General features: G+C 44.6%; 1 protein-coding gene across 3 annotated transcripts in view; it reads left to right on the top strand.

Annotated features, from left to right (window-relative positions):
• The window catches only part of LOC124595771 (Ig-like and fibronectin type-III domain-containing protein 1), a 1,092,366-nt gene that overhangs the window by 617,211 nt on the left and 447,775 nt on the right, over positions 1 to 27,380 (top strand). For all 3 annotated transcript variants that reach the window (XM_047134656.1, XM_047134654.1, XM_047134655.1), the window contains one exon: positions 14,584 to 14,659. In XM_047134656.1, coding sequence (XP_046990612.1) covers positions 14,599 to 14,659 — 61 coding nt within the window. In that variant the 5' untranslated portion in view covers positions 14,584 to 14,598. The remainder of the gene's footprint in view (positions 1 to 14,583; positions 14,660 to 27,380) is intronic.

Genomic DNA, 27,380 nt, shown 5'->3' with positions numbered 1-27,380 from the left:
ATTTGATCAGAAAAATAGACTCAGGCAACTCCATGGTTCGTGGTCTGTAGTACCGTACATTACTTTGTACACCCGAGTTTAGTAAGTCTGCACTTAGTTGACAAGAGTCACGGGGTACCTACAGTGTCGTGTCGGACATACCTTTCCCCGGATTACAGCGGCAACTCTATGTGGCATGGGCTCAACAAGTAGTTGGGAGTCCCCTGCAGAAATTTTGAGCCATGCTGCCTCTACAGCTGTGTATAACTGCGAAAGTGCTGTCGCTACAGGATTTTGTGCATGAAATGCCTTCTAGATTATGTCCCATAAATGTTCGATGGGATTCATGTTGGGCGATCTGGGTGGCCAAATCATTTGCTCTAATTGTCCAGAATGTTCTTCACGCCATTCGCTATCAGTTGTGGCCCAGTGACAATTCCACCGCTTGGGAACGAGAAGTCCTTGAACGGCTGCACATGGTCTCAAAGTAGCCGAACATAACCATTTCCAATCAATGACCGGTTCAGTTCGACTAGAGGACCTGGTCCATTCCAGCCCCACACTATTATGGAGTCACCACCATCTTGCTCAATGCCTAAGTTGTGTCCATGGCCGGCCGCAGTGGCCGATCGGATCTAGGCGCTTCAGTCTGAAACCGCGTGATCGCTACGGTCGCAGGTTCGAATCCTGCCTCGGGCATGGATGTGTGTGATGTCCTTAGGTTAGTTACGTTAAAGTAGTTCTAAGTCTAGGAGACTGATGACCTCAGATGTTAAGACCCGTAGTGCTCAGAGCCATTTGAACCATTTTTTGAGTCCATGGCTTCGTGGGGTCTGCGTCTCACTTGACCCTTACATCAGCTCTTACCAATTGAAATTGGCACTCATCTGACCAGGCCATGGTTTTTCAGTCGACTAAGGTCCAGCCAATAGAACCACGTGCCCAGGAGGGGCGGCGCAGGCGATGTCGTGCTGTTAGCAAAGGCACTCGCGTGTGTCGTCTGCTGCTGTAGCCCATTAACAGCAAATATCACCACTCTGTCCTAGCGGATACATTGATTTTTGCGGTTATATCAAGCAGTGTTGCTTGCCTTTCAACACTGACAACTACACGCAAACGGCGCTGCTCTCAGTCGTTAAGTGGAGCCCATCGCCCACTGCATTGTCCGTGGTCAAAGGTAATGCCTGAAATTTGGTATTCTCGGCACACTCCTGATACCGTGAATCTCGGAATAGTGAATTCCCTAGTGATTTCGGAAATGGAATGTGACATGCGTCTAGTTCCGACTGCCTTTCCGCATTCAAAGTCTGTTAATTCCCGTCGTGTGAAGATAATCACTTCTGAAATCTTTTCATATGAATCACCTGAGTACAAATGACAGCTCCGCCAATGATCTGCCCTTCTATATCCTGTATACGCGATACCACCGCCATCTGTATATGTGGATATTGCTATCCCATACTCGTCACCTAAGTGTATAGGCTGGGGTGGCCGTTAGTTCTGGTAACTAATTGGAGAATGTAGTAAGCCTCATCTATGTTTTAATAAATCAAAGTCTGTGCTCTTCTGCGTGATCCTTGTCAACCACATGAAGAAGCAGTAACAAGCAGACCAGTACAGAGTCTGATTTCCCCTGTCATTGCCCACCGAGCCTAACGCAATTCTCTACTGTTTCCACCACAGTGATCTGAAAAATTTCAGCTTTACCCCCGTCGACGTTTTACTCCTGTACACAACAGCCCACGTAACAAGAAACGAATGAGCTGAAAATCCGGCTTCGCCTTTGAACTGAGAGTGAGCTGCTAAAGTAAGTCTGTAGCGACCCACGTCAATTTAGGCAACTACACAACTGGACATCAAGTTTGCAGCATCAAGAATGTTACCAAGTAACGAAATTCCACTTATTACGCGTACACAGGATGGTAAGACCCATACATTACATTTATAGATGACTTCAGAGTATAAACGGCGGGAAATTAAGTACACAAAAGATGTCAACCACCGCTCCTGTGTCCAGTGTTTTCGTTGGTCGTATTACTTTCGGCGCCGCTGTCTCTTTTCTTTCCCCTCCACTGCAGCCGCAAGAGTGGCCACTAAAACTAAATGAAATTAAAAAATATATTGCTATATGACTTCTTAAATATTTTGCGTGGTGGGAGACTGTAGATATTTTATTTAGTTGTATCAATTTCCTGTGTGAAGCAATGAACTGCTTAACGCATAAATATCACCTCTGGATAACTTAAAACACGATGGAGTAAAAAATATTCCTCAAGTCTGAATACTAATAAATGTTTTCACACTACATTTTTATGCAGTGAATTATGAAAGTTATTGTCTTTTATTGGTTCAAATGGCTCTGAGCACTATGGGACTCAACTGCTGAGGTCATTAGTCCCCTAGAACTTAGAACTAGTTAAACCTAACTAACCTAAGGACATCACAAACATCCATGCCCGAGGCAGGATTCGAACCTGCGACCGTAGCGGTCTTGCGGTTCCAGACTGCAGCGCCTTGAACCGCACGGCCACTTCGGCCGGCATTGTCTTTTATTCGTAACAAATCCACTCCAAGCCAAAGTTCTAGTAACCCCTGTTTGTGGGATTTCTTTGACATTACGAAATGAATCATCACAGTGTAGCCTGTAGAAAAACTGACTCTTTCAATGTGATTTGGAAGAGATGCAGATCCAGTTTAGCAGATAAAACTAACTTACTGACTGTCTGAGAAGCTGATCAAAAATTCCGCCAACGAAAACTTCGATTACAACGCTGAAGGCCACTTTCAGTAATTATTTGAAAATGAAACGTGACTAGGGTATCTAAATAATGCACACAACTCTCAGTAATATTTTGCTTTGAAATTATATTTTCAACAATAATACACTCACAACATGACAATTATTGAACTACACGGGGGAAGAAACCTAACTTAGTTACAAACTACTTCACACACTTTATTCAACATGTAAGCGTCACTACAGATATTCGGATTTAGGTTATGACATGCTCGATATGCGTGCCGTCATTGGCGATGACGTGGCGCAAACGAATAGCGAAATTCTGCATGACCCGCTGAAGTGTCGGAACATCGATGCCGTCGATGACCTCCTGAATGGCTCTTTTCAGGTCATCAATGATTTTGGGGTTATTGCTGTGCACCTTGTCTTTAATATAGCACCACAAAAAGGAGTCGCATGCTTTCAGGTCCGGAGAATATGGAGGCCAATCGAGGCCTATGCCAGTGGCCTCTGGGTACCCCAGAGCCACAATGCGGTCCCCAAAGAGCTGCTCCAAGACAAGAAACACTCTCCTGCTCCGATGGGTCCAACTCCGTCTTGCATGAACCTTATCTTGTCAAAATCAGGGTCACTTTGGATAATGGGATGAAATCATCTTCCAAAACATCACGCACCGTTCGGTAGTCACTGCCATCAAGGAATGTCGCACCGATTTTTCTGTGACTGGACATTGCACACCACACAGTCACCCGTTGAGAGTGAAAAAAACTTCTGGATCGGGAAATGTGCATCTTCAGTCCCCCAAATGCGCCAATTTTACTTATTGATGATTCCATCCAGATGAAAGTGGGCTTCGTTGATAACCCAAACCAGCAGGGGCATACTAATTACCTTCATGCCCCGCGGCCAACCATGCAGTTTGAACGTCCTAACGCAAACCGGTTAGAAGTTATGACGATTTTATTTCATATAGTTCAGTAACTATCACTCTGCAGAAAGCAGCCTGTATATAAATCTATACTACTACTTGTAACACTAACAGACACTCACAGTAGCAGCCGAGGTCACAAGTCTGCAGAAGTCTCATTGTGATGAGTATAGCGAATTTTATTATCTCCTCTACTAACAGTTCTATAGCAATGCTGTGTAGCGAATAATACACTCCTGGAAATTGAAATAAGAACACCGTGAATTCATTGTCCCAGGAAGGGAAAACTTTATTGACACATTCCTGGGGTCAGATACATCACATGATCACACTGACAGAACCACAGGCACATAGACACAGGCAACAGAGCATGCACAATGTCGGCACTAGTACAGTGTATATCCACCTTTCGCAGCAATGCAGGCTGCTATTCTCCCATGGAGACGATCGTAGAGATGCTGGATGTAGTCCTGTGGAACGGCTTGCCATGCCATTTCCACCTGGCGCCTCAGTTGGACCAGCGTTCGTGCTGGACGTGCAGAACGCGTGAGACGACGCTTCATCCAGTCCCAAACATGCTCGATGGGGGACAGATCCGGTGATCTTGCTGGCCAGGGTAGTTGACTTACACCTTCTAGAGCACGTTGGGTGGCACGGGATACATGCGGACGTGCATTGTCCTGTTGGAACAGCAAGTTCCCTTGCCGGTCTAGGAATGGTAGAACGATGGGTTCGATGACGGTTTGGATGTACCGTGCACTATTCAGTGTCCCCTCGACGATCACCAGTGGTGTACGGCCAGTGTAGGAGATCGCTCCCCACACCATGATGCCGGGTGTTGGCCCTGTGTGCCTCGGTCGTATGCAGTCCTGATTGTGGCGCTCACCTGCACGGCGCCAAACACGCATACGACCATCATTGGCACCAAGGCAGAAGCGACTCTCATCGCTGAAGACGACACGTCTCCATTCGTCCCTCCATTCACGCCTGTCGCGACACCACTGGAGGCGGGCTGCACGATGTTGGGGCGTGAGCGGAAGACGGCCTAACGGTGTGCGGGACCGTAGCCCAGCTTCATGGAGACGGTTGCGAATGGTCCTCGCCGATACCCCATGAGCAACAGCGTCCCTAATTTGCTGGGAAGTGGCGGTGCGGTCCCCTACGGCACTGCGTAGGATCCTACGGTCTTGGCGTGCATCCGTGCGTCGCTGCGGTCCGGCCCCAGGTCGACGGGCACGTGCACCTTCCGCCGACCACTGGCGACAACATCAATGTACTGTGGAGACCTCACGCCCCACGTGTTGAGCAATTCGGCGGTACGTCCACCCGGCCTCCCGCATGCCCACTATACGCCCTCGCTCAAAGTCCGTCAACTGCACATACGGTTCACGTCCACGCTGTCGCGGCATGCTACCAGTGTTAAAGACTGCGATGGAGCTCCGTATGCCACGGCAAACTGGCTGACACTGACGGCGGCGGTGCACAAATGCTGCGCAGCTAGCGCCATTCGACGGCCAACACCGCGGTTCCTGGTGTGTCCGCTGTGCCGTGCGTGTGATCATTGCTTGTACAGCCCTCTCGCAGTGTCCGGAGCAAGTATGGTGGGTCTGACACACCGGTGTCAATGTGTTCTTTTTTCCATTTCCAGGAGTGTAAATTACTAAAACTTAGTTGTGGTGCGTCTAACTTCCTTTTAAAGGTTTCTTTCAGTCGGATATTATTTTACGTGCCCTGCTACATATGCACGAGGCAGTATCTGACGGCATCAGTATTTTTGGTGTAATAATCAGTCACGAAGAATCAATCATGAATACAATGATACATGTTGAAAGTTATTACTCGTTAATGAGTTGAATGCAGCGACGATAATTAAATACAAAATATGGTTTGTTCTAACAGGTGCATAGAGGAGTAATGCACACACATCAAAATCCAATACCATTGTCGCAATGACTCTGTTTCGGCTGTGTTTCCGTGAACTGAGTGTAGGAACACAGCTAAATAAAAGTGTGATTTGTCCAAGAGCACAGAAGCAGGATGCATATACAACAGCACCAACTGTTTCAGTCTAAATTCTTATATCATTGTGGAGTGGGCATGAAAAAAATTTAGATTTCTGTTTGTTGCCAGATGTAACATAAAGTCAATAGGTAAGTCCACAATATTTAACGAAGCGCAATATTTAATAAATCTACTCGAAAAATTAAATTGCTTTGACAATTAATTAAATGTCTGTTTAAATTTCCCGTATTACTTGAATTTCTCATAGTCGCTTTGCCCAGATATTTAATTTCCATTAACATCTGGTGTCGGTGTGACAAAAGTCATTTATTTTGCTACTGTTTGCACGACACTACTCACGCTGATTGCTAGCAAACCACATCGAGCTTTGACGAGGGAAACGGCATGTCACCAAAGTAGACTGTAGTCGTGCCAGTGTCCAATAAGGCTTTGAATAAATAGTATGAGGAAATAACCATTGTTTCCAGAATCATTACCACGTATAGCAGCGCACGGTCCAAACCGCTGATGATCTGCTGAACAGCGAGTTGCATTATCCGGGCAACGTCACTGGTTCCTCCTACGATATCTCGTGGCGGACATTGCACCCTCTCATAGAGATGGTCTCCAGTTATCGAATTCGCTATCTCTAGAGAGAAATAAAGCCAATCCATTGAACTTTGAGGCATACAGGTAATAAGGATTCCGTCTGATTTCAACCAGACACTTGCCACTTTTATTTAAAGCATCTTCAGTGGTCAACATTTTGTGGTTTTGCTTACAAATGGGATTAACGAGATCATAAACAGTTTTCATGCTTTATTTCGCACGGTTTTAGACTTCCACATTGTTTTCATGCGTTATTCTCAACAAAACGATTCGATTTTTAGCACACTGCACTACAGTGACACAAAATATTTTCTCGTTTTTCATGTTATTATTTATTCACGCTCACCTCGTGTCATTTTTTGTTTTGATCGCGTGGAGTGCGATTGCCTTTTGTCTGGCTTTGGCAGAGTCTGCTATTTCGTTGTGTATGTGTGTGTGTGTGTGTGTGTGTGTGTGTGTGTGTGTGTGTGTGTGTGTGCGTGTGCATGTGTGTGTGTGACGTCACAGAAAGTGAACAATATAAAATACGAGAAAATATGGTGCGTCACAACAGTGCAGTTTGCTAAACGTCGAACAACTGTGGTCAAAAGAATACATAAAAATAATTCAGGAGTCTAAAACCGTAAGTAATAAAAGTAATTTTAAATATGTCAACTGTTAACGATCTCATTAAACAGATTTGTAAGCAAAACCAAAATTGTTACAATGACCGCTGGAGATGGTTTAAATTAAAGCGAAACTCGTCTGCTGTCGAAATAATTACAGCCAGAAAAGACATAATAACTCCCATATTACTGCGGAAGCGGGAATTCACCAACGAAAAAGACGTATTTGAGAGACACTTCCGTACCAAGATTGCCTACGCCTTTAGCTTATGTGTGCACGATTACCAGACGTATAAAAGCGAAAGCGGTAGTAGCAATGACAGCCGATGAATCTCAGTGCCCTCAGGTTTAAAATTTTCACCGTCTATGTCTCATTGTCAGCACCTGGTTCAGTCTAGCTCGATGGCTCTGACAAAAATCTGAATCAGACTGTTTCGAGCGGAGACTTTGCTTCAGAAGCACCCCAAGATACCAGGATCGTTCAATAAGCAATGGCCCACATTTTTCTTCTCAGACCATATTTACTGTTAAGAGTCAGAATTTAGTGAAAATATACATCAACATGTGTTGTCCATGTCCTGTTTTTCTACGTAGTCTCCATCACGTTCTATGGCTGTATACCAACGTTGTGGAAGAGCATGTATTGCCGCGCGGGATTTGGCGAGCGGTCTAGGGCGCTGCAGTCAAGGACTGCACGGCTGGTCCCGGCGGAGGTTCGAGTCCCCCCTGGGGCATGGGTGTGCGTGTTTGTCCTTACGATAATTTAGGTTAAGTAGTGTGTAAGCTTATGGACCGATGACCTTAGCAGTTAAATCCCACAAGATTTCACACACATTTGAACATTTGAATAGGAGCATGTATTCCCTGCTGGTAAAAGCTCTTGTCCCATAGGTGTGGCCATGTTTTCACTGCATGAATGACACTTTCGTCATCTTCGAAGTGTGTTTTCTACGGGGAGAATCACTAAGCGGCCCTGAGAGATGGAAGTTCGCGGGTCCCAGGTCTGAACTTTAGGGTGAATGAGGCAATGATGTCCAGCCCCATTTGGCTATGTGTTCCCGGGTTCTCAGACTTGTGTGTGGTCGTACGTTATCGTTTTGGAGCAAGATTTCTGCAGGATTCTTGTCCGATCGAACACTTTATTCAGTCTTCAAGTATGCTTATGAATTGATGCTTGACCCTCTTGGCATCACATCCACGAGAATGACGCCATCACAATCCCAGAAGACTGTCAGCATGACTTTTCCGGCAGAGAGGACTGTCTTGAGTTTGTTCTTTTGTGGTGAATGAGGACGATATCACTCCATGGACTGTCTTTTTGCTTCAAGCGCAAAGTGGTGCACCCAGCTTTCGTCCCCGGTAACGATCCGTGACAGAAAGGATTCTCCGTCGGTCTCAAAACGCTCCAATTCAAATGAAATCTTTTGGTCCGCTGTGAGCATTCGTGCAACCCATCATGAGCACCTCTTTGAATATCGATCATTGCAAACGCACCTCCAATGCTGATCGACAACTGTAGAGCCAATTGTCGAGTTGTGATGCGCCTGTCGACACCGTTAATGGCTTCCGCACGATTCAGCATTCCTGGAGCAGGGGCTGTAACAGGACGTCCCGAGCGTGGTTGTTCATGGAGCTCTTTTTCTGCATTTCCTGAGGCTGTAACTTTCTTTACCCTCGCCCAACCTTACTGCTATCAGCTGCAGCATCGCTCTACACTGCACACAAGGACGTTTGCCTGCGTATACTAATAGCTTTTTACAAAAATGTGGGACAATACTTATTGAAGGACTCTCGTAGAATACCAAGAATACTCTCTCTCTCCCTCTCTGTCTCTCTCTCTCTCTCTCTGTCACACATACATTTCTCGCGATTGCCAACGGATAACATTGTTTTAAGTCCCACAGTATTTGGACGAAGCAACTGTTCAACTTCAGATGGTTGTCGCAGTTGCTGTTACAAGATGCAACTGTTGATACTCTCTCGGTGGCGTTCACATTTACCGGAGTCACGAGAAGCAAACACGGATGCACGTGAAACCTCTCGCAGCTCTTCGAAAATAGCGCTCTTAGATCCCTTCCAGGAAACGGGAAGTCACCTACGCCACTTGCGCTCACCGTGTCCTGCTCGTGGCACATTTGAACGCCACCACGTAAATATCACGAATCGCGTCATGCGAAAGCAACTACTGTAAGCACCTAATGATATCGAACAGTTGCTCCGAAGAAACACACTGCGAGTTACACAGTGTTATCTTGGGGCAAGCCCGAAAACCGTATTTCCTTCTCCTTTGCTCGCACCACACACTGCTGTCTGGGATGAAATTTTCAGTCTGTAGCGGAGTGTGCGCTGATATGAAACTTCCTGACAGTGCCGGACCGAGACTCGAACTCGGGACCTTTCTCTTTCGCGGGTAAGTGCTCTACCATCTGAGCTACCCAATCACGACCCACGACCCGTCCTCACAGCCTTACTTCCGCCAGTACCTCGTCTCCTACCTTCCAAACCTCACAGAAGTTCTCCTGCGAACCTCCAAGACTAGCACTTCTGGAAGAAAGGATATTGCGGAGACATGGCTTAGCCACAGCCTGGGGGGATGTTTACAGAATGAAATTTTCACTCTGCAGCGGAGTGTACGTCGATATGAAACTTCTTTGCAGATTAAAACTGTGTGCTGGACCGAGACTCGAACTCGGGACCTTTGTCTTTTGCGGGGAAGTGCTTTCAGGTGGTAGAGCACTTTCCCGCGAAAGGCAAAGGTCCAGAGTTCGAGTCTCGGTCCAGCACACAGTTTTAATCTGCCAGGAAGTTTCAAATTGCCGTCTGTTTTGCCTTGGAGGGAGAACAGTGGGCGGCACTACGCAGGCTGACTTATTAACGTTTAAAAACCCCCAAACCGACGTATAAGGCGTTGAGACAAGTAATTTAATGTAAGACACATGGGGCTGCAAATCTCGGGAAATACCTTGAAAGTGGATGACAAATGTTGACAAATGTTGAACATGTAACGCCACCATGTGATATACCTTGCCGCACGTGCAGATCTTGGGATTGTCGTCGATTCCATCCTCGCCGGTAGAGCTCCGCTAGGCTACTTTGTTTCCGTTCTTGCAGTATCCGATGTGATCGGTAGTGCTCACGGTAGTGGTAATACATTTACGGAAACCGATTAGCCTAGTGGAGAGATGTATAGCACTGCTCCTACGAGAGAAAGTAGGATTGACAAAACCAATCACTGTACGTGCGGTGAGATGCGTCATCTGATGATGTCACGCGTCCAACATTCGTCATCCGCTTTCGTGGTATTTCCGACATTTGCGGCCCCATGTGTCTTAGAAAAAATTACTTGTCGCAGGGTCATCTGTGTCGGATTTCAAACGTTAACTAGAATCACTCTGCACATTGGACAGTTTTCATATTGAAGGAAGCTGCACCGTGCTGGGCGTTTCCCAGCCACAGTGTTGCATGAAGAGCCTCGACGGGGAGACAGGCGGCCGTATGCTGTTGCCAGGGAGACACAGGCAGCAGAACTGATGAATGAGGCGACGTCGTGGTCTCGTAAAGAGCAGTCAGCGCGGCCGGGAATGCAATCTCGCGCCTCGTGAATAAAACAACGCCCGGCTGGCAAGGACGACGAAGGAGCTGATGGCTGCGGGGGTGGATAAGGGGGGAAGGGGAATGGGGGGACAGCGGAAGGGGCGGTGGCGACCACCTGGAGGAGAGGACAGCGCAAGCGGCGGCCCTCGTCTTGTGCTTTTAACGCCAATGGTGGCTTTGGACTCTGTTTACCAAAGCGCTCCGCTCCAGACACATTTTAAACACTTGTCCACGAGCGGAGATGCGCTAGGAAGAATTGACCCGTTTCGCCATGGCCTACCGACACTTCCGTTTCGTTCCACAGCGCTCTCAGTCTCAAACAACGCGAATGTAAACAACTTTAGGATCTATAATAATTATAGTCTTCAGTACAAAGACTGGTTTGATGCTGCTCACCACACTAGTGCGTCCTGTTCAAGCCTCGTCAACTCTTCATGAAAAGTACAGCCTACATCAGTTTCAACTCGGTTATTGTAGTCAAGCCTCGACCTTCCGCCACAATTTTTTATCCCACACACATTACCCATGATTAGCAAATTGATGCCTCATGATGTACTGTTGTGACGAACGAACAAACTCTGTCGACACTGAGGTGGTTTCTCAGATTTACTTCTGGAGGAGGCCGAGAGGAAGCTACAACACATCGAAAATATTATATCACTTCATAACAACATGAACAAGATGACATGCCTAACTTCGAAGGATTCTATGTCCTCTTGACTGTCTATGTGTACTAGTTAATGACACTGAACACTGACGTATCACTTGATTACAGAATAATGATCTTTCTCTCATGTACAAAAAATGGCTCTGAGCACTATGGGACTTAACATCTGAGGTCATCAGGCCCCTAGAACTTAGAACTACTTAAACCTAACTAACCTAAGGACATCACACACATCCATGCCCGAGGCAGAATTCGAACCTGCGACCATAGCATTCGCGCGGTTCCGGACTGTAGTGCCTAGAACCGCTCGCCCACCGCGGCCGGCTTCTCATGTACAATTAAATATAAACTTTATTACATAGTTCTATCTAATACAACTCCCGGTAGTGAGCGATGATTGCATAGGGGGCTGAGGAGCAGCCCGCTCTGACGCTAAGTCTTCAGCAGCGACGGCTTATGGAAACCCTCGAGAAAGTGTCTGCGTTGATGTGTCTCGTTCGTCGTCGCGTCTGGCAGAGACTGTGCGTACTTGTGGTTCCGTAGTAAGCAACCAACGTCGTCGCGTTACCTCGTTCTTCGGACGACAGCACCTGTACTCTATAAACTGGTACTATATTTTACTTAACTTGCACTGTAGATTTCTCTTCTCATATTCAATTCAGTATCTCTTCACTAGTTCTTCGGTCTTCAAATATGTAGCATTCTTCTGTAGCAACATATTTCAGTAGCTTTTTCTTTTATTGTATGGACTCTCTATATCCCACGACTTACCTCCATAAAAAGGTACACTGCAGGCAAATTTCTTCATAAAAGACTTCCTAAATCTGATGTTTGTATTCGCTGCTAATAAATTCTTCTTTTCAGAAACTCTGTTTTTACTATTATTGCATTTTATATCCTCTCCAATTTGGACATCATCAGTTACTTTGCCGTTGCTAAATTACTTAGCAAAAACGTTTACTACATTTAGAGCTTCATGTACCGACATAATTACTTCAGTTTTTGATTCGACTACATTCCTTTCCCTCTGTTTCATTTTTGTTGATATTTATCTTACAAGCTCTTTTCAAGAGACACTCTATTCAGCGCATCTGCTCTTGGAAGTCCATTGCCACCTGTGACAGAATTACAGTGCCGTCGGCAGTTTACAAACTTTTTAAAAAATTTTCTACTTGAATTTTAATTCACTTTCTAAATTTCTCCTTGGTTTTCTTCACATGCTGCTTAATGTCCAGAGTGAAAAACGTTGTGGAGCTGCACGTCAAGATTTCCAGAAATACTCCTCTTAGTGGTTGCACCAACAGTACGTCTATCTGTATCACTGAGGCAAGCAAGCCACCCCATCCTGGCAAGGTTAACAGTTTGTGAGGAAGAGGGAAAAGGGAAGTTTCTATAGAACACGACGATATGTGAGACAGTAGACACATTCCTCTGTTATTGTCAATTGATAACGCTTGCAGTAACTTCTGTTAGTGTTGCTATTCTTAACCATCTTCACAGGTCTGGGTAAGTGTAGCACGTATGTAAGTTCTAATGGAACCAGTTTGTGTTAGGATAAGTTTTTGAGACGCTTTTATGTTGCAATTTTATCTTTTCACTTACCAGAATAATGGAAGCCTGTTATTCATTTGTTTACTGCGTGCTGAAATAGCAAAGAGCGTGCAGTAGCGAAGATGAACAAGTGCTCATAGTTCTTAAAGTACGCATTTTAGAGCCCATGTTTACTTAACGTTTTTTTTCTTGTTTTGCTTCATACTAGCACATCTCAGAATATGGATTTTTTAAATATTTTAATGTAACAAGTGAGAAACAGGCCTTGGTAATAAAGTGCTTGTACCGGAATTCTGTTATTGTTTAGTACCTGTTGCAGCAGCAGCAATACCAGCACTAGCAGTTACGGCTGCGTAAGGATTCGTTCAGGCTGACATATTCATTCTCGGCGTTCAGTCCTTATTTCAAAATAGTTTAGGTTCCTCTAGGTACTATAATTTTTACTATAATTTTTACCCTAAGGGTTTGAGATAAGTGGGTCTACAGTGTGTCAAACAAATACCGAAATTTCGTGAACACAAGTCTCATCAATCTAAAACGATTTAGTGAGCCACAGTCGGCCGCCTCCGTATATGGGAGGGTCAGCGTTTCGGGTTTTTCTTACAGTGAGCCTGGGTTCGACACCATAACTGGTATTTAGAACGATTTTCGTTACTGCTAGGGTGAGGATGGAGTGCAGTAGGCGTCGTCAGAACAGTTGAGAAGGAATAAAAGAGGGGAGAGCGCAGTATAGCCTGTGCCTCATCATATTGAAGTCCAATGATGGCACCGACATCAGGTGACACTGCTATCGATTGGTGGTGTATGGCCCCCTTTGCCTGATTTTTAGTAACAGTTTAAGGGTCTTCTCCAACTGTGTCCTACGTCTAGCGATGGTTCTCGCTCTGATGCGATTCGTGAAAAGAATATATGGTGTCACGGTATTTTTACTTTGGGATCTCTAGTCCTAACCGAATGAAACACAATTCTTGTATGGTACTAGTTTCGCTTTTATTCTTTGAAAGACATCTTCAGTGGCCGGGAATATGTACATATTTTTGTTTATACATTTTTTTTTACATTTAGGACGTTATATATAGGGATGTGGTACCAGTTTAAGGTTCTACTTGCACACTAACAAATTTCGTTGATGTTTAGACGTTCACATGTAGTCTTTTTGTTCCTTCGTTACCGCTGTTCTTTTCATAGCTGCCATTAGAAATTTCATTTTCAGACTTCACAGCACTAGAAACTTAACACTCGTTTTTATGTTTTGTTTTGGATGGTATTGCCAACTGTCGGATTTTATTGCCAATTATCGAATGTTATTGCCAACTATTGAATGTGTTTTTGAGACCTGTGATCTGTTTGTTTGTTTGTGTGTGTGTGTGTGTGTGTGCGTGTGTGTGTGCAGTATGCAATGGTATGAGAGAGAGAGAGAGAGAAAGGGATGGGGAGGAGGGAGGGGGGAGAAAGAAAGAGTATATGTATTTGTTTTAATATGGCTGCATATACAGAAGGAATCATATTTATCTTATCTTTATTTTTTTGTTTCAGTAGAGAGTCTAGCAGCTGTACTGTTGTGTATTTACTCGTTTGTCACATGTTTGTTCTCAGCAATGGTGTTTTGGATGTGGTATTTTTCCCGCATTTGTGTAAGGTATTTACCATGACTGTTTATTCTGATTATTTTCATACCTTGTTCCATGTTTGTAGAATCGTGGCTGTGGTGTTTTTACTGCTCTGAAACTATGGAATGGTTTCTTTCACGTTTATGGTGATTTACCTCACTGGTCTAAAAGGTACGGAGACAAGGAGCAGAAGAAACCCTTTAATACTGAACTGTAGCCATTCTAATCCAAGCAAGTTTCGTAGCTATCTTGACGAACCAGGCCTGTGTTTTTAAAGCTGAGCATCCTTTGTGTTGCAGAATCTAACTCGCGCCATGGGGCAGTCGAAGCGTCTGCCGCTGTTAGCGTTCCTGGCAACCATGCCTCTGGTTCTTGGTAAGTACCACTCTCGTGCTTTCACTAATGTAAGATGACGGCAATTGAAATCGGTCTTTCATTGGATGCAAAGTGAAAAATGCAAATTTCAAAATAAACTCCGTTTACTGTCTTTTTAACAGTGTTTTTTTTTTTTACTCCACTGTACATTTCGAAGTTACACCCTCAGTATAAGGGCTTCAATTGTTATGTAAGGAACTTCATTGTAATTTCAACGTCCCAGAAGCGGTACCAGCACCTAGTGAAATTTTGGTGATATATACAAAGCGATTCAACTGCCCCTACTACTTGGTTTTATACAACCTACAACACCTTCAAATACCATGTGCAAGATTTTCGTATTCTCTATACTGCTACACGGAAACAGTCTTACAGAAAAAATGAGCAGGACCTTTTTATAGGATATTTAATGCAGTTAAATTTTTGTGTTGGGATGTGTTTTCGCCAGAGGCCGTAGTTTCCAAGAAAACGTACAAAAGTGACCTTAAGACGCGTTTTTCTTGAAGAACTCGAAAACCTAGGCCTCCAGCGCAAACATATGGTTCAAATGGCTCTGAGCACTATGCGACTTAACTTCTGAGGTCATCGGGCGCCTAGAAGTTAGAACTAATTAAACCTAACTAAAGACATGACACACATCCATGCCCGAGGCAGGATTCGAACCTGCGACCGTAGCGGTCGCTCGGCTCCAGACTGTAGCGCCTAGAACCTCACGGCCACTCCGGCCGGCCAAAAACGTATCCCAGAACAAAATATAACTACATTAAATTTCCTACAAAAACGTCCTGTTAATTTCTTTTTAGGGCTAACAGTTCGCACATAGCAAACGAGACAATATGGCTGTCTATTTGAAGATGTTATGGGCAACATAAAACCCATAGGTAGGGGCAGCTAAATCACTCTATGTACAGATTTACAAGAAGATTTACATAGACTTTTGATAAAAAATATATCTCTTCATATAACATCACAGTGGAGTAATTCCTACATGTTGTTTGCACTTTCATATCAATATTCACAGTTTTCGAATGCTATAAACGGTATTTACCGGACAGTAGACGGATTGTATTATTACGCTTTCTTCTTATATCATTGTCTCGGTTTTGCCGAAAATAGACTCCATGGGCGTGAAATAAGCAGTGTGAATTGTGTACGATCTTCTCTATTCACTGACGCGTTTCGTCTTAACTCAGACAAGTTCACCGTGGACGGGAAAGTTACGTCGGTAAACTGTTGAAGACTCCAGGATTGTCCAACAGAGAAAGAAAGACAATCAAAGACTCATATTTCCTAATTCTGACGCATCCTGTAGACTCTGAATATCTACTAACAATTAGCAGAACAATTTGATGGGGTAGAATCTGTAACCTGTCATTCCATAATCTTTCTGAGTGACTCATTATCCCCCTACGCAATTTTAGAGTAACTACAGGCTGATCACCAGATGATGGTCCGTTTCCAGGGCTTTTATTTTGTAAACCACTTGCAGCTAGTTATAGCGATTGTGAAATTACCGAAAATGTCCGAATTTAGACGCAACCTACTGAAAACATGCTAAGAAAAATACCACTGAGTTGGTGCATTAGTGCCTAGCGTTTATGCATAAGTTTAATAAACACAACAGATACAACAGAGACTTTAGTCATCAATAATACAGTCTCCTTCACTGTTTATAACAGTCTGCCAACGCTGGTGTAACTTTTCGATTCCGTGGTAGTAGAAATCACGTGATTTTGAGGTGAAGAACGAAGGTTGTTCGATAGACAGCGTAAAACACGAAATCTGAGTGCGCAAGATTAGGTGAGTAAGGTGGGGGCGGAATGACGTCACAACCTAAATCCTGTAGAGTGTTTTTAGTCAGTCTTGCAGACTGCACATGGGCGTTATTGTGGAGTAGCATACTTAACGCAGCCTTCTTGGCCGTAGTCCTTGGGCTGCGTCTGCAAGACGGCTCAGCTGTTGACAATAAATGTTCTCCTCGGGGAAGGAATTCGTAGCACACCAAACCGTCGTTGGTCCACCAGATGCATAACATTTCTTATGGATGAGCACAAGTCTTTGTACGAGGAGTTGCTGCTTCGTTAGAGCACAGTCATTCATTTCTTTTCCTTACGTTAGCATAAGGGCACCATTTCTAGTCACCAGTAACAATACAGGACTGGCATGGTCGGTGTTGTTCACGAGCCAGTTGATGACGAGCAAGCAGAGATGCACATATGGCCACTCGCTGATTTTGTGATTTTGGCTTAGAGCACGCAGTACCCATATACCCGATTTTTGAACTTTCCCCACTGCATGCAAATGTCGCACAATGGTGGAATGATCACAGTTCGTCACATTTGCCTGTTCACAAGTACAGTGACGGGGATCATTGTGGATTAGTGCGTTTAAACGATCTTCATCCAACCTCGAAGTTCTTCCTGAACGTGGAGAATCATTAATGCCAAAAGATCCTCCTTAAAACAGTAAAACTATTTTCTTGACGTGCGCTGGCCAATAGCTTTATCCGCGTTCACGACGCTAATGTTTCTGGCTGCCTTCGCCCCTCTGTTGAACCCAAACAGAAGAATATGTCGGAAATTTTCCAATTTCTCTACTTGGCACACCATTTTCTAGCGTTCACAGCACCACTCACTATGTCCAAGTGCCAAAATTACAGTATGTAATCTCAGATATCAGCAGTCAACTACAAATAAAAAATGACAATCGATAAATGAACCCCGGAACACTAACACGCAAACAAAAACTCTACGAACTTATGAACCATCCTAATAGTTATTATTTTTGCCTATTTACATTTCAAATTATGCATGTGCCGTTTTGATTATTTGCACCAGACTCATATCAACAGTGACTGACTGCAATTGATAGACAAAATAAAATTCCTCTGATTCCTCATACTCTAAAACTGCTCGAAAGCTGCATGTGGACTGTGTTGCCCGGTTCTAATATTTTTTTCTTTTCTGGGCCGTGAAGAATACGAGGCATGCGATGATGGCAGAGCTGTACGGTGCTGTCACTCGTTACGAAATGGAGCTACTGTTGATTCCAAAACGCGACGTTGTGTCTCTGCACCTGGTTAGTCTGTGAACAGATTTAAGGAGAAAAAAAAAAACTCGAGAGTTGTCGGTCTTCAACAAAAGGACTGCTTCACTAGGAATACTCAGAAAGCTTTAACAATCATCTCAAAAATAAATGAAGTTGCACCGTTAACTTTCTGTTTGTTTGCAAGTACATGTATGGAATCCAGTTACACACTGAAATTCCCGAGCCTCAGTACCGTAGCACGGCGCTAGGGGAGCCAAAACAAAATGGCGGAGTACATTAATGAAATAGAGCATGGGTTTCCAGACAAGTTATTGCCGCATACCATTTGGTACTTTAAGAAATTTCGGCGGGTCACTGTAAATCGTTCACTTACTAACGAACCTTGCAGTTTGGTGGAGGGATCGGGGAGGCTGAGGGATCCGGAAGGAAGGTTGAGCTACGACTGTAACAGGAGTGAGGAACTGTACGGGATAAATAATATTCGCCATCTTTTTCAGTGCATCGTGCCGCTCAGCTACTATGTGTGCCACGAGTAATAAAGTTTCGTGAAAGTACTTTTTTACAGACTCGTTCACATGGTGCTTACTACGAAATTAAATTAAGCTGGGTCTGATGCAAATGTTCAATGTTAAAGAGCGGAATGACATTTAAAATACTTGTTAATCCTTTACTTCACAAGCAATATAAGCCATTTTGGCAAGAGAGTAGTAAAGTGAGCACGGAGTATAGTAAATTAGAGTAAGCCCGTTGTAGCCGGCCGCGGTGGTCTCGCGGTTCTAGGCGCGCAGTCCGGAACCGTGTGACTGCTACGGTCGCAGGTTCGAATCCTGCCTCGGGCATGGATGTGTGTGATGTCCTTAGGTTAGTTAGGTTAAGTAGTTCTAAGTACTAGGGGACTGATGACCACAGCTGTTAAGTTCCTTAGTGCTCAGAGCCATTTGAACCATTTTTAAGCCCGTTGTAATAAACACCCCTCGGTTCCAGATTCAAGCTTACTTCGTATCACAATGTCATTTAACGTAACGCTGACCGAAGCGACAATTATAACAATAAACCGTTCAGTAATGCCAACATTGGTGCACTGCATAGGTTGGCAGCAGTTGTAAAGCGGCACAAAAACTGTCGAACTGCCACCGACAGTACCCGGTCAATATATCGCCAACGTCAAAACGACATGAATGATTCCCGTACAAGACAGCAACAGGAGTGGGGAGAGTAAAATCCGATCTTCCTGTGACCTTGCGTACAGTTAGAAACAAACATTCTAGGGTAAATCCATTTTCTTTAACATTATACATATGCTATTTTCATCAGTCAGTTTTATCACTACCATTTTACTTCAAAAGTAAAGTAACTTAAGAGAATAATTCTATTTCTATCAGTATATGGTTTGTTTGCTTATACGTGCGCCACTTGTGTACACATGTACCACCAGTGGCATGCGTACCACTGTAGGGAATCTCTGAAGCAGAGCATTGTGTAGTAACTCGTGGATTTAAGGGAGAACATCTGTACAACAATCCATACTGAGTTAATCTAACTGCAGGGCAACAATGCACCAGTGGTTGGTTTTCACAGACGCTTCCAGCGTAGTAAGTGATGAAGAAATGACGGCCGCGGTGGTCTAGCGGTTCTAGGCGTGCAGTCCGGAACCGCGCGACTGCTACGGTCGCAGGTTCGAATCCTGCCTCGGGCATGGATGTGTGTGATGTCCTTAGGTTAGTTAGGTTTAAGTAGTTCGAAGTTCTAGGGGACTGATGATCACAGATGTTAAGTCCCTTAGTGCTCAGAACCATTTGAACCATTTTTTTTTTTATGAAGAACGAAGTGACGCACCAAAACTCCGTGAAGAATCGGCAATTGCACGTAGCGGTGGTCCTTGTGATCGGAAACCATCGCATCAGTAACGAGGTGATAGCGCAGGAAATTAAAATCACTTATGCATCAGGTTTTATGTTACACGACATTTTCAGCGTTAGGCGCTGGTTTCCGTGACTGGTGACACCTATTCAAAGAGCCCGCCCGAAACGAGGCAAGAACGGGGATGTGGCAGTAGTGTCAGGCCAGTCAAGATTTCTTGCCGCCTAATAATCATAGATGAATACTGTGTGTATCACTGTGATCCCGGGACAAACGAACAAAGCAAGAAGTGGAAAGATGTGGATTCATCACCGCCCAAAAAGGCGAAGACCCAACCATCGCCAGGCAAGGTGACTACGAGTGGTGTGGTTGTCTCAGATTGTGTTGCTAAGGAAAAGAAACATTTCAGGAGAGACTATCAAAAAGAAGCTACCTGGTAGTCTATGTAAGGGCTGTTTTTCCTCCACGATAACAGTCCAGCTGCACAGGACACAGGCACACGTGCTTGGGCTGTCATAATACAAGGGTTGGGTTGGGTTGTTTGGAGGAAGGAGACTAGACAGCGAGGTCATCGGTCTCATCGGGCTAGGGAAGGACGGGGAAGGAAGTCGGCCTTGTCCTTTCAAAGGAATCATCCCGCCATTTTCCTGGAGCGATTTAGGGAAATTACGGAAAATCTAAATCAGGATGGCCGGGCACGTGATTGAACCGTCGTCCTCGCGAATGCGAGTCCAGTGTCTAACCACTGCGCCAACTCGCTCGGTCATAATACAAGGTGTCTATAAATTAGTTACACAATAGTAACTGTAATTGTGGAATGGTAAATAACTTACAGAAAGGTTTGATACGGCACTGACGCAGTATATCTTCAAGTTTTATTCCCGCCTAACAGTGCTAGTCCCGGATGTTCCCGCTAGGTGGCATGGGCAAATGAATTATTCCAACACGATTCTTGGAGCCGTATAACAGTGCAGAGTCTGCACGGTAGGTAACAGACGAGACATTCATCATACTTGACGCGGCCAGTAGAAATATGGGTTTGAATATCAGACAGCAGGAAACAAAATACACTCCAAGGCAAAAAAATAAAGTACGACGCGCCTCAAAGGGAATATCCAAATGGTGTGGAAACAGATACGATCTGCATCTACAGACAGACAAATAGCCGGCCAGTGTGGCCGAGCGGTTTTAGGCGTTTCAGTCTGGAACGGCGCGACCGCTACGGTCGCAGATTCGAATCCTGCCTCGGGCACGGATGTGTGTGATGTCCTTAGGATAGTTAGGTTTAAGTAGTTCTAAGTTCTAGGGGACTGATGACCTCAGAAGTTAAGTCCCACTGTGCTCAGAGGCATCTGAACCGTTTGTTGAGTCCCATTGTGCTCAGAGCCATTTGAACCATTTTGAACAAACAAATAATTACCGTTTAATTCAAACTGGATGACTTGTTCAAGAGAAAGAGCTTCACAAATTGAGCAAGTTAATAGGGCGTTGGTTCATCTTTGGCCCTTATGCAAGCAATTATTCTGCTTGGCATTGATTGATAAACTTGTTGGGTGTCTTCCTGAGGGATTTCAGCAAGATAATGCCTGCCCCACACGAGGAGAGTTTCTGCTATTTGTCTTCGTGCTTCCCAAACCCTATATTCACTATTATAGTTGAGAGACCATTCAGAACTAAATGTCGCAAGCCAAGTTATTAATTGGTGCAATCGTTTCACCGAAACTGGCTGTGTATCACATTGGACGCCGGTCAGGGTTAACCAGCAGTCTCTGGCGCGGCGATGGAACAAGTTCTGCTGTCTTACATTCGTAGTCTGAGCAAATGAACGAAACGTGCCAACTTAGAATTGAATGTCGGATATGCCTGTCACTCTAACCCTACAAACTGGAACTGTTGCAGGCTGTACGAGAAAGTCGAATCCTGCCTCGGGCAGTTTCTACTGTTTGTCTTCGAGCTTCCCATGCTCTGCCTTGCCAGCATGGTCGCCGGATTTCTTCCCAATTGAGATCATTTGGAGCATTGTGAGCAGGTCCTTCCAACCATCTCGGGATTTTGACGATGTAACGCACCAGTTGGACAGAATTTAGCAAGATAACCCTCACGAGGACATACAACGACTCTATCCATCAACACTAAGCCACAAAACTCCTTGCATAAGGGCCAGAGGTGGGCCAACGTGTTATTTACTTGCTCAAGTTGTGAAGATCTTTCGCTTGAATAAACCATCCTATTTTTCTGAAAACGTAACCATTTGTTTGTCTGTACAGGTACATAAAATCTACCGATTTCCGCCTCATTCGGAAGGTTTCTTCGTGGAATGTCGTTTTTATTCCTATATTTTTTATTAGTCTAGTGGTTGCTCCGAAAGCACCTAAGTAGAACGTGCTTAACAACTTTGGGCATTTATATTTTTACGATACTTTAAATATATACCAGTTTAAATATCACCGACTGAAATGATATCTCTTAGGAAATTAATCAATAATTAATTAATTAGTAATGGATTAACAACAGCCAGTAGAGCCTGTTCTCCTGAACATTCTTAACTCGTCTCACCAAATTAAACATTTATAAATCAGTTGTAAGACCAGTGCTGATATATGCCTCGAAAAATTGAACATTAATTTAAAAATACGTTGGAATGCTATATGCCTTTGAGAGAAAGGTTCTTCGAAGAACCGTCGGTCAAACCCGCGAGAAGATTAGATGGAAAAGGAAGTACAGTATGGGCTGAATAGTGTAAATAAGGATCAGCCAGTTAGAAGAGTAGAGAAACTAACCAGATTGAGATGGGTGGGGCATGGGGCACGGATGAGTGATACAGAAGTAGCTAAACGGAAATCATATGAAAATCCAGGGGTTCATGTAGGACAGGTCCGACCGAGCACCAGAAGAACAGATGGTGCCATGGAGGACCTGCAGATAATGGACTATTGGGGATGGGAAGCTCGAGCGTTGGATCTCGATAAGAGGCGGAGAACTGCTGGAGAGACCGATGTTCACAATGAGTGTCTTTCCCTTATTTCACTCCAGCTATTCTGCTGTTCCCTGTCTAAATATTCAGTGTTGGCGGCAGACTACAGCGGAAACAAACGAGAAGGGTGGGGTTATTCCGGCAGCGACGATGCACTCGGGCGGCGCGAGACGCCTGTACGTCGACGCTGCACGTGAAATGTGGAGGCCGGCGATATCGGAGAGGCGGCCCCGACGTCCGCGGCGAGCAGCAGGTAGCGGGCTGGGATCCGACGGCTGGCCAGAGATAAATCGCGCTCATTTGCATCGCGCGGCCGCATCTCGCCATAAGAATATTAATGGCGGCTCCCGCGCCTCTCGACGGCCGCCTCTCGGATATATTTCCGAGCGGCCGTACTTGCGCCAGCCCCTACGCCTGCCAGTAATTGGTGGCGGGAATAAATTCCGGAATCAGCGGCGCCAGCCGGACCGTGATGGAGCATTAAGATAGGAGGCGGACACGCTGTCGGTTCGCGAGCGTAGGTCCCGGATCAGCAGCGCGTGGTGCCCGGGAGGAGACAGAGCCAGAGGTGGAAAAACCCTGCGGCGAATTTAGGGCGCAATGCCGAGCGCTGCGGCTATCTAGGGTTGGCGAGCTGCGAGGCACATGCCTTCCGGAGGCAGAGCGACGTACACGCTTTTCAGGAACGAAAATTACGGAACAGAATAATGAACACTACAAAACATTGTTTATATGACTAACAGACGACGAAACGGAACCTGGTTCAAATTCTCAGCCATTTCACATTTTTATTCAACAAGCTGGACCCGACCTGATTAATATTTATTTCCCTCAGCACCGCCTCCGGTCTCGTAGACTGACATATGGCTGGGAGAGCGATGTGCTGACCACATGCCCCTCCATAACCGCATTCAGTAACGCCTCTGGGCTGAGGATGTGGGCTGGTCGGTACCACTGAACCTTCAGGGCCTGTTAGAGCGGAGTTTAGTTTAGTTTATAACCTTTGAGGAGGCAATATTAGAAAAGGAACGCACCACAGTGTTCATTTGTCTTAAAGTCCTAGCTACTGAAAGCATGCTTCATAATACACTACTGGCCATTAAAATTGCTATACCAAGAAGAAATGCAGATGACAAACGGGTATTCATTGGACAAATATATTACACTAGAACAACATGTGATTACATTTTCACACAAAATTGGAGCATAGATCCTGAGAAATCACTACCCAGAACAACCACCTCTGGCCTTAATAACGGCCTTCATACGCCTGGGCATTGAGTCAAACAGAGCTTGGATGGCGTGTACAGGTACAGCTGCCCATGCAGCTTCAACACGATACCACAGTTCATCAAGAGTAGTGACTGGCGTATTGTGACGAGCCAGTTGCTGGGCCACCATTGAGCAGACGTTTTCAATTGGTGAGAGATCTGGAGAATGTGCTGGCCAGGGCAGCAGTCGAACATTTTCTGTATCCAGGAAAGCCCGTACAGGACCTGCAACATGCGGTCGTGCATTATCCTGCTGAAATTTAGGGTTTCGCAGGGATCGAATGAAGGGTAGAGCCACGGGTCGTAACACATCTGAAATGTAACGTCCACTGTTCAAAGTGTCGTCAATCCGAACAAGACGTGACCCAGACGTGTAACCAATGGCACCCCGTACCATCACGCCGGGTGATCCGCCACTATGGCGATGACGAATACACGTTTCCAATGTGCGTTCACCGCGATGTCGCCAAACACGGATGCAACCATCATGATGCAGTAAACAGAACCTGGATTCATCCGAAAAATGACGTTTTGCCATTTGTGCACCCAGTTTCGTCGTTGAGTACACCATCGAAGGCGCTCCTGTCTGTGATGCAGCGTCAAGGGTAACCGCAGCCATGGTCTCCGAGCTGATAGTCCATGCTGCTGCAAACGTCGTCGTACTGTTCGTGCAGATGGTTGTTGTCTTGCAAACGTCCCCATCTGTTGACTCAGGGATGGAGGCGCGGGTGCACGATCCGTTCCAGCCATGCGGATAAGATGCCTGTCATCTCGACTGCTAGTGATACGGGGCCGTTGGGATCCAGCACGGCGTTCCGTATTACTCTCCTGAAACCACCGATTCCATATTCTGCAAACAGTCATTGGATCTCGACCAACGCGAGCAACAGTGTCGCAATACGATAAACCGCAATCGCGATTGGGTCCAAACCGACCTTTACCAAAGTCAGAAACGTGACGATACGCATTTCTTCTCTTTACACGAGGCATCACAACAACGTTTCACCAGGCAACGCCGGTCAACTGTTGTTTGTGTATGAGAAATCGGTTGGAAACTTTCCTCATGTCAGCACGTTGTGTGAATCATTTGCATATCACAGCATCTTCTTCCTGTCGGTTAAATTTCGCGTCTGTAGCACGTCATCTTCGTGGTGTAGCAATTTTAATGGCCAGTAGTGTAGAATGAAACGGCATTCAGAGTGAGTTCACTGCAGTTTGTAAGAAACAACGAAATTTGTTTTTCCACAAGTTAAGAGAAATGACAGAAAAAACTTCAGTAAACGATCTACAATTCTCAAAAAAATCTGTTCTTTCATATTGTAAGGGGCAGCCAAATGCACACGACACAGATGAAAGAAAGTAAGCAAAATGTTTATTATTTCAAAAGTAATCGCTATAACTCTCAACACATTTGTTCCACTATGAGACAAGGTGCTCTGTGCCTTCATGGAAAAATGTTTATGGTTGCCTACTGTAATCAGTCTTGCCTCCTTACATCTTTTGTACTTCAATTGAAATGTTCGATTCCGTATAAATTTCGGCCTTACATGAGTAAATTTTTGTACTTAAAATATATATTCAACATCTAAGGACAGTTTTGCTTATATTTCATCACCAAAACACTATTTTTCTGATAATATATTGTTATTTTTCACATCGATCCACTTAGCAACATCGATCTTGAACCCCGAAAATTAATAAGCACAATTGTTAAATGAGTCAAAAAACACTTCACAGTGAAACTCCTATTACTATGCTTTAGCTTTCGTGGAAACAAAATTTCTGTAATCATTTTCAGTTTTTCTAATTTTATCATCGATAATTCAATCGACAGTTATACAAAGACAGGAAGCTGATAGATTTTGTACTTTCAAAATATGCAACGTTTATTGTTAATTTTAAATCGCAAAAATCTTTGTATAAATAATTATTTCCAGCAAACATTATGTAAATTATACCTGAAAAGCAATTTCAGTTAAGACAGTCAGAATAGAATTCTCTTGAACTACATCCTGTTCTGAAGGATATGGAAGCTATTTACGTAATACTTACAGAAACTTTAGGCGCCAAACGCGTCTTAATAGTTTCTGTTGTTGTCGAGATTGATCACTGTAGCTGTGAAGATCTTGGTGTTGTACCGAAATGTTGCACAATGCATTTGCTTAAACTGTGCTGTTATAGAAAGTGTCAAGAATTTATGAATAAATACTGATGACGTCATAAAGCAACAATATTCTACCGTAACTAAAGCAGTAACAGCCTTTGGTCGCAAAAATGAAGTCTTATTCAGTTTGGTTTCGGCAACTACTAAGAGTGCCTTCAACAGAAGTAAAACACTCAAACTGCCGGTTCACCTGCCCGCAATTGCTAACGCGGGCGTCTCAGTCTGATGCTACGGTAGCTCGACATGAGTGAGCAGCCCATAGTGGCTTGCTGTTCTATGCTTTATATTTAAAATTTTGTGGCTAAAGCTTTATCGCTTGATATTTTGTTTTATATGTGACATGCCAGTTTGAGTGTTTTACTTCTGATTAAGGTAGTCTTAGTAGTTGCCGAAACCTAAGCCAATAAGACTTTCTTTTTGCGACCGAGGGCTGTTATTGCTTTAATTTTACTTTGTAAATGGTCGCTGACAACGCAGCCATGTTCAGAACTTTAATATTCCACCGAATTTTACTGAGACAAAAAACCTTGAACTTGTTAATTGGAAAGGATAAACTGAAACCGACACCCTAGTCAACGAGACAAGGAAAGCAAGATAAGGAACATTTATCTGCTCACATAATGTTTCTGCCATTATGAAAGTATATACGAGTAAACGGGTGACAATACTGGAATAGTTGGTTCAAATGGCTCTGAGCACTATGGGACTTAACTTCTGAGGCCATCAGTCGCCTAGAACCTAGAACTAATTAAACCTAACTAACCTAAGGACATCACACACATCCATGCCCGAGGCGGGATTCGAACCTGCCACCGTAGCAGTCACTCGGCTCCAGACTGTAGCGCCTAGAACCGCTCGGCTACTCCGGCCGGCCTGGAATAGTTAGTCGATGATCACGAATGTCCTTTTTCCTCAGGCTATAAAAATATGGAAATCGCAAAAAAATGGCTCTGAGCACTATGGGACTCAACTGCTGAGGTCATTAGTCCCCTAGAACTTAGAACTAGTTAAACCTAACTAACCTAAGGACATCACACACATCCATGCCCGAGGCAGGATTCGAACCTGCGACCGTAGCGGTCTCGCGGTTCCAGACTGCAGCGCCAGAACCGCGCGGCCACTTCGGCCGGCTGGAAATCGCACTGAGAGTGGTCGGGACTATGTGGAGGGTGTGTTAGGGCTCTCCAGCGAAGCTTCTATAGCGTAGTCGAAACAACCGTGTCAAAGTGTTGGCCCGCCTACGAAGGCCCTGACCGTCTCGTTTCCCAGTGGGAAAAATGCTATTAACGCTTATGACGATTACTTTTGAATTAATAAACAGTCTTCTAACTTCTTCCACCTGTCCTAAACAATCTCCTAACATTTTTCCACCTGTTCTGTTTTTACTTGACAGTCACTTATACA

This window comes from Schistocerca americana, chromosome 2 (genome assembly GCF_021461395.2).
Source record: "Schistocerca americana isolate TAMUIC-IGC-003095 chromosome 2, iqSchAmer2.1, whole genome shotgun sequence".
Classification (NCBI taxonomy): Eukaryota; Metazoa; Arthropoda; class Insecta; order Orthoptera; family Acrididae; genus Schistocerca; species Schistocerca americana.
Note: the sequence above shows the minus strand (reverse complement) of the source record. Positions and strands in the feature narration are given on the sequence as shown.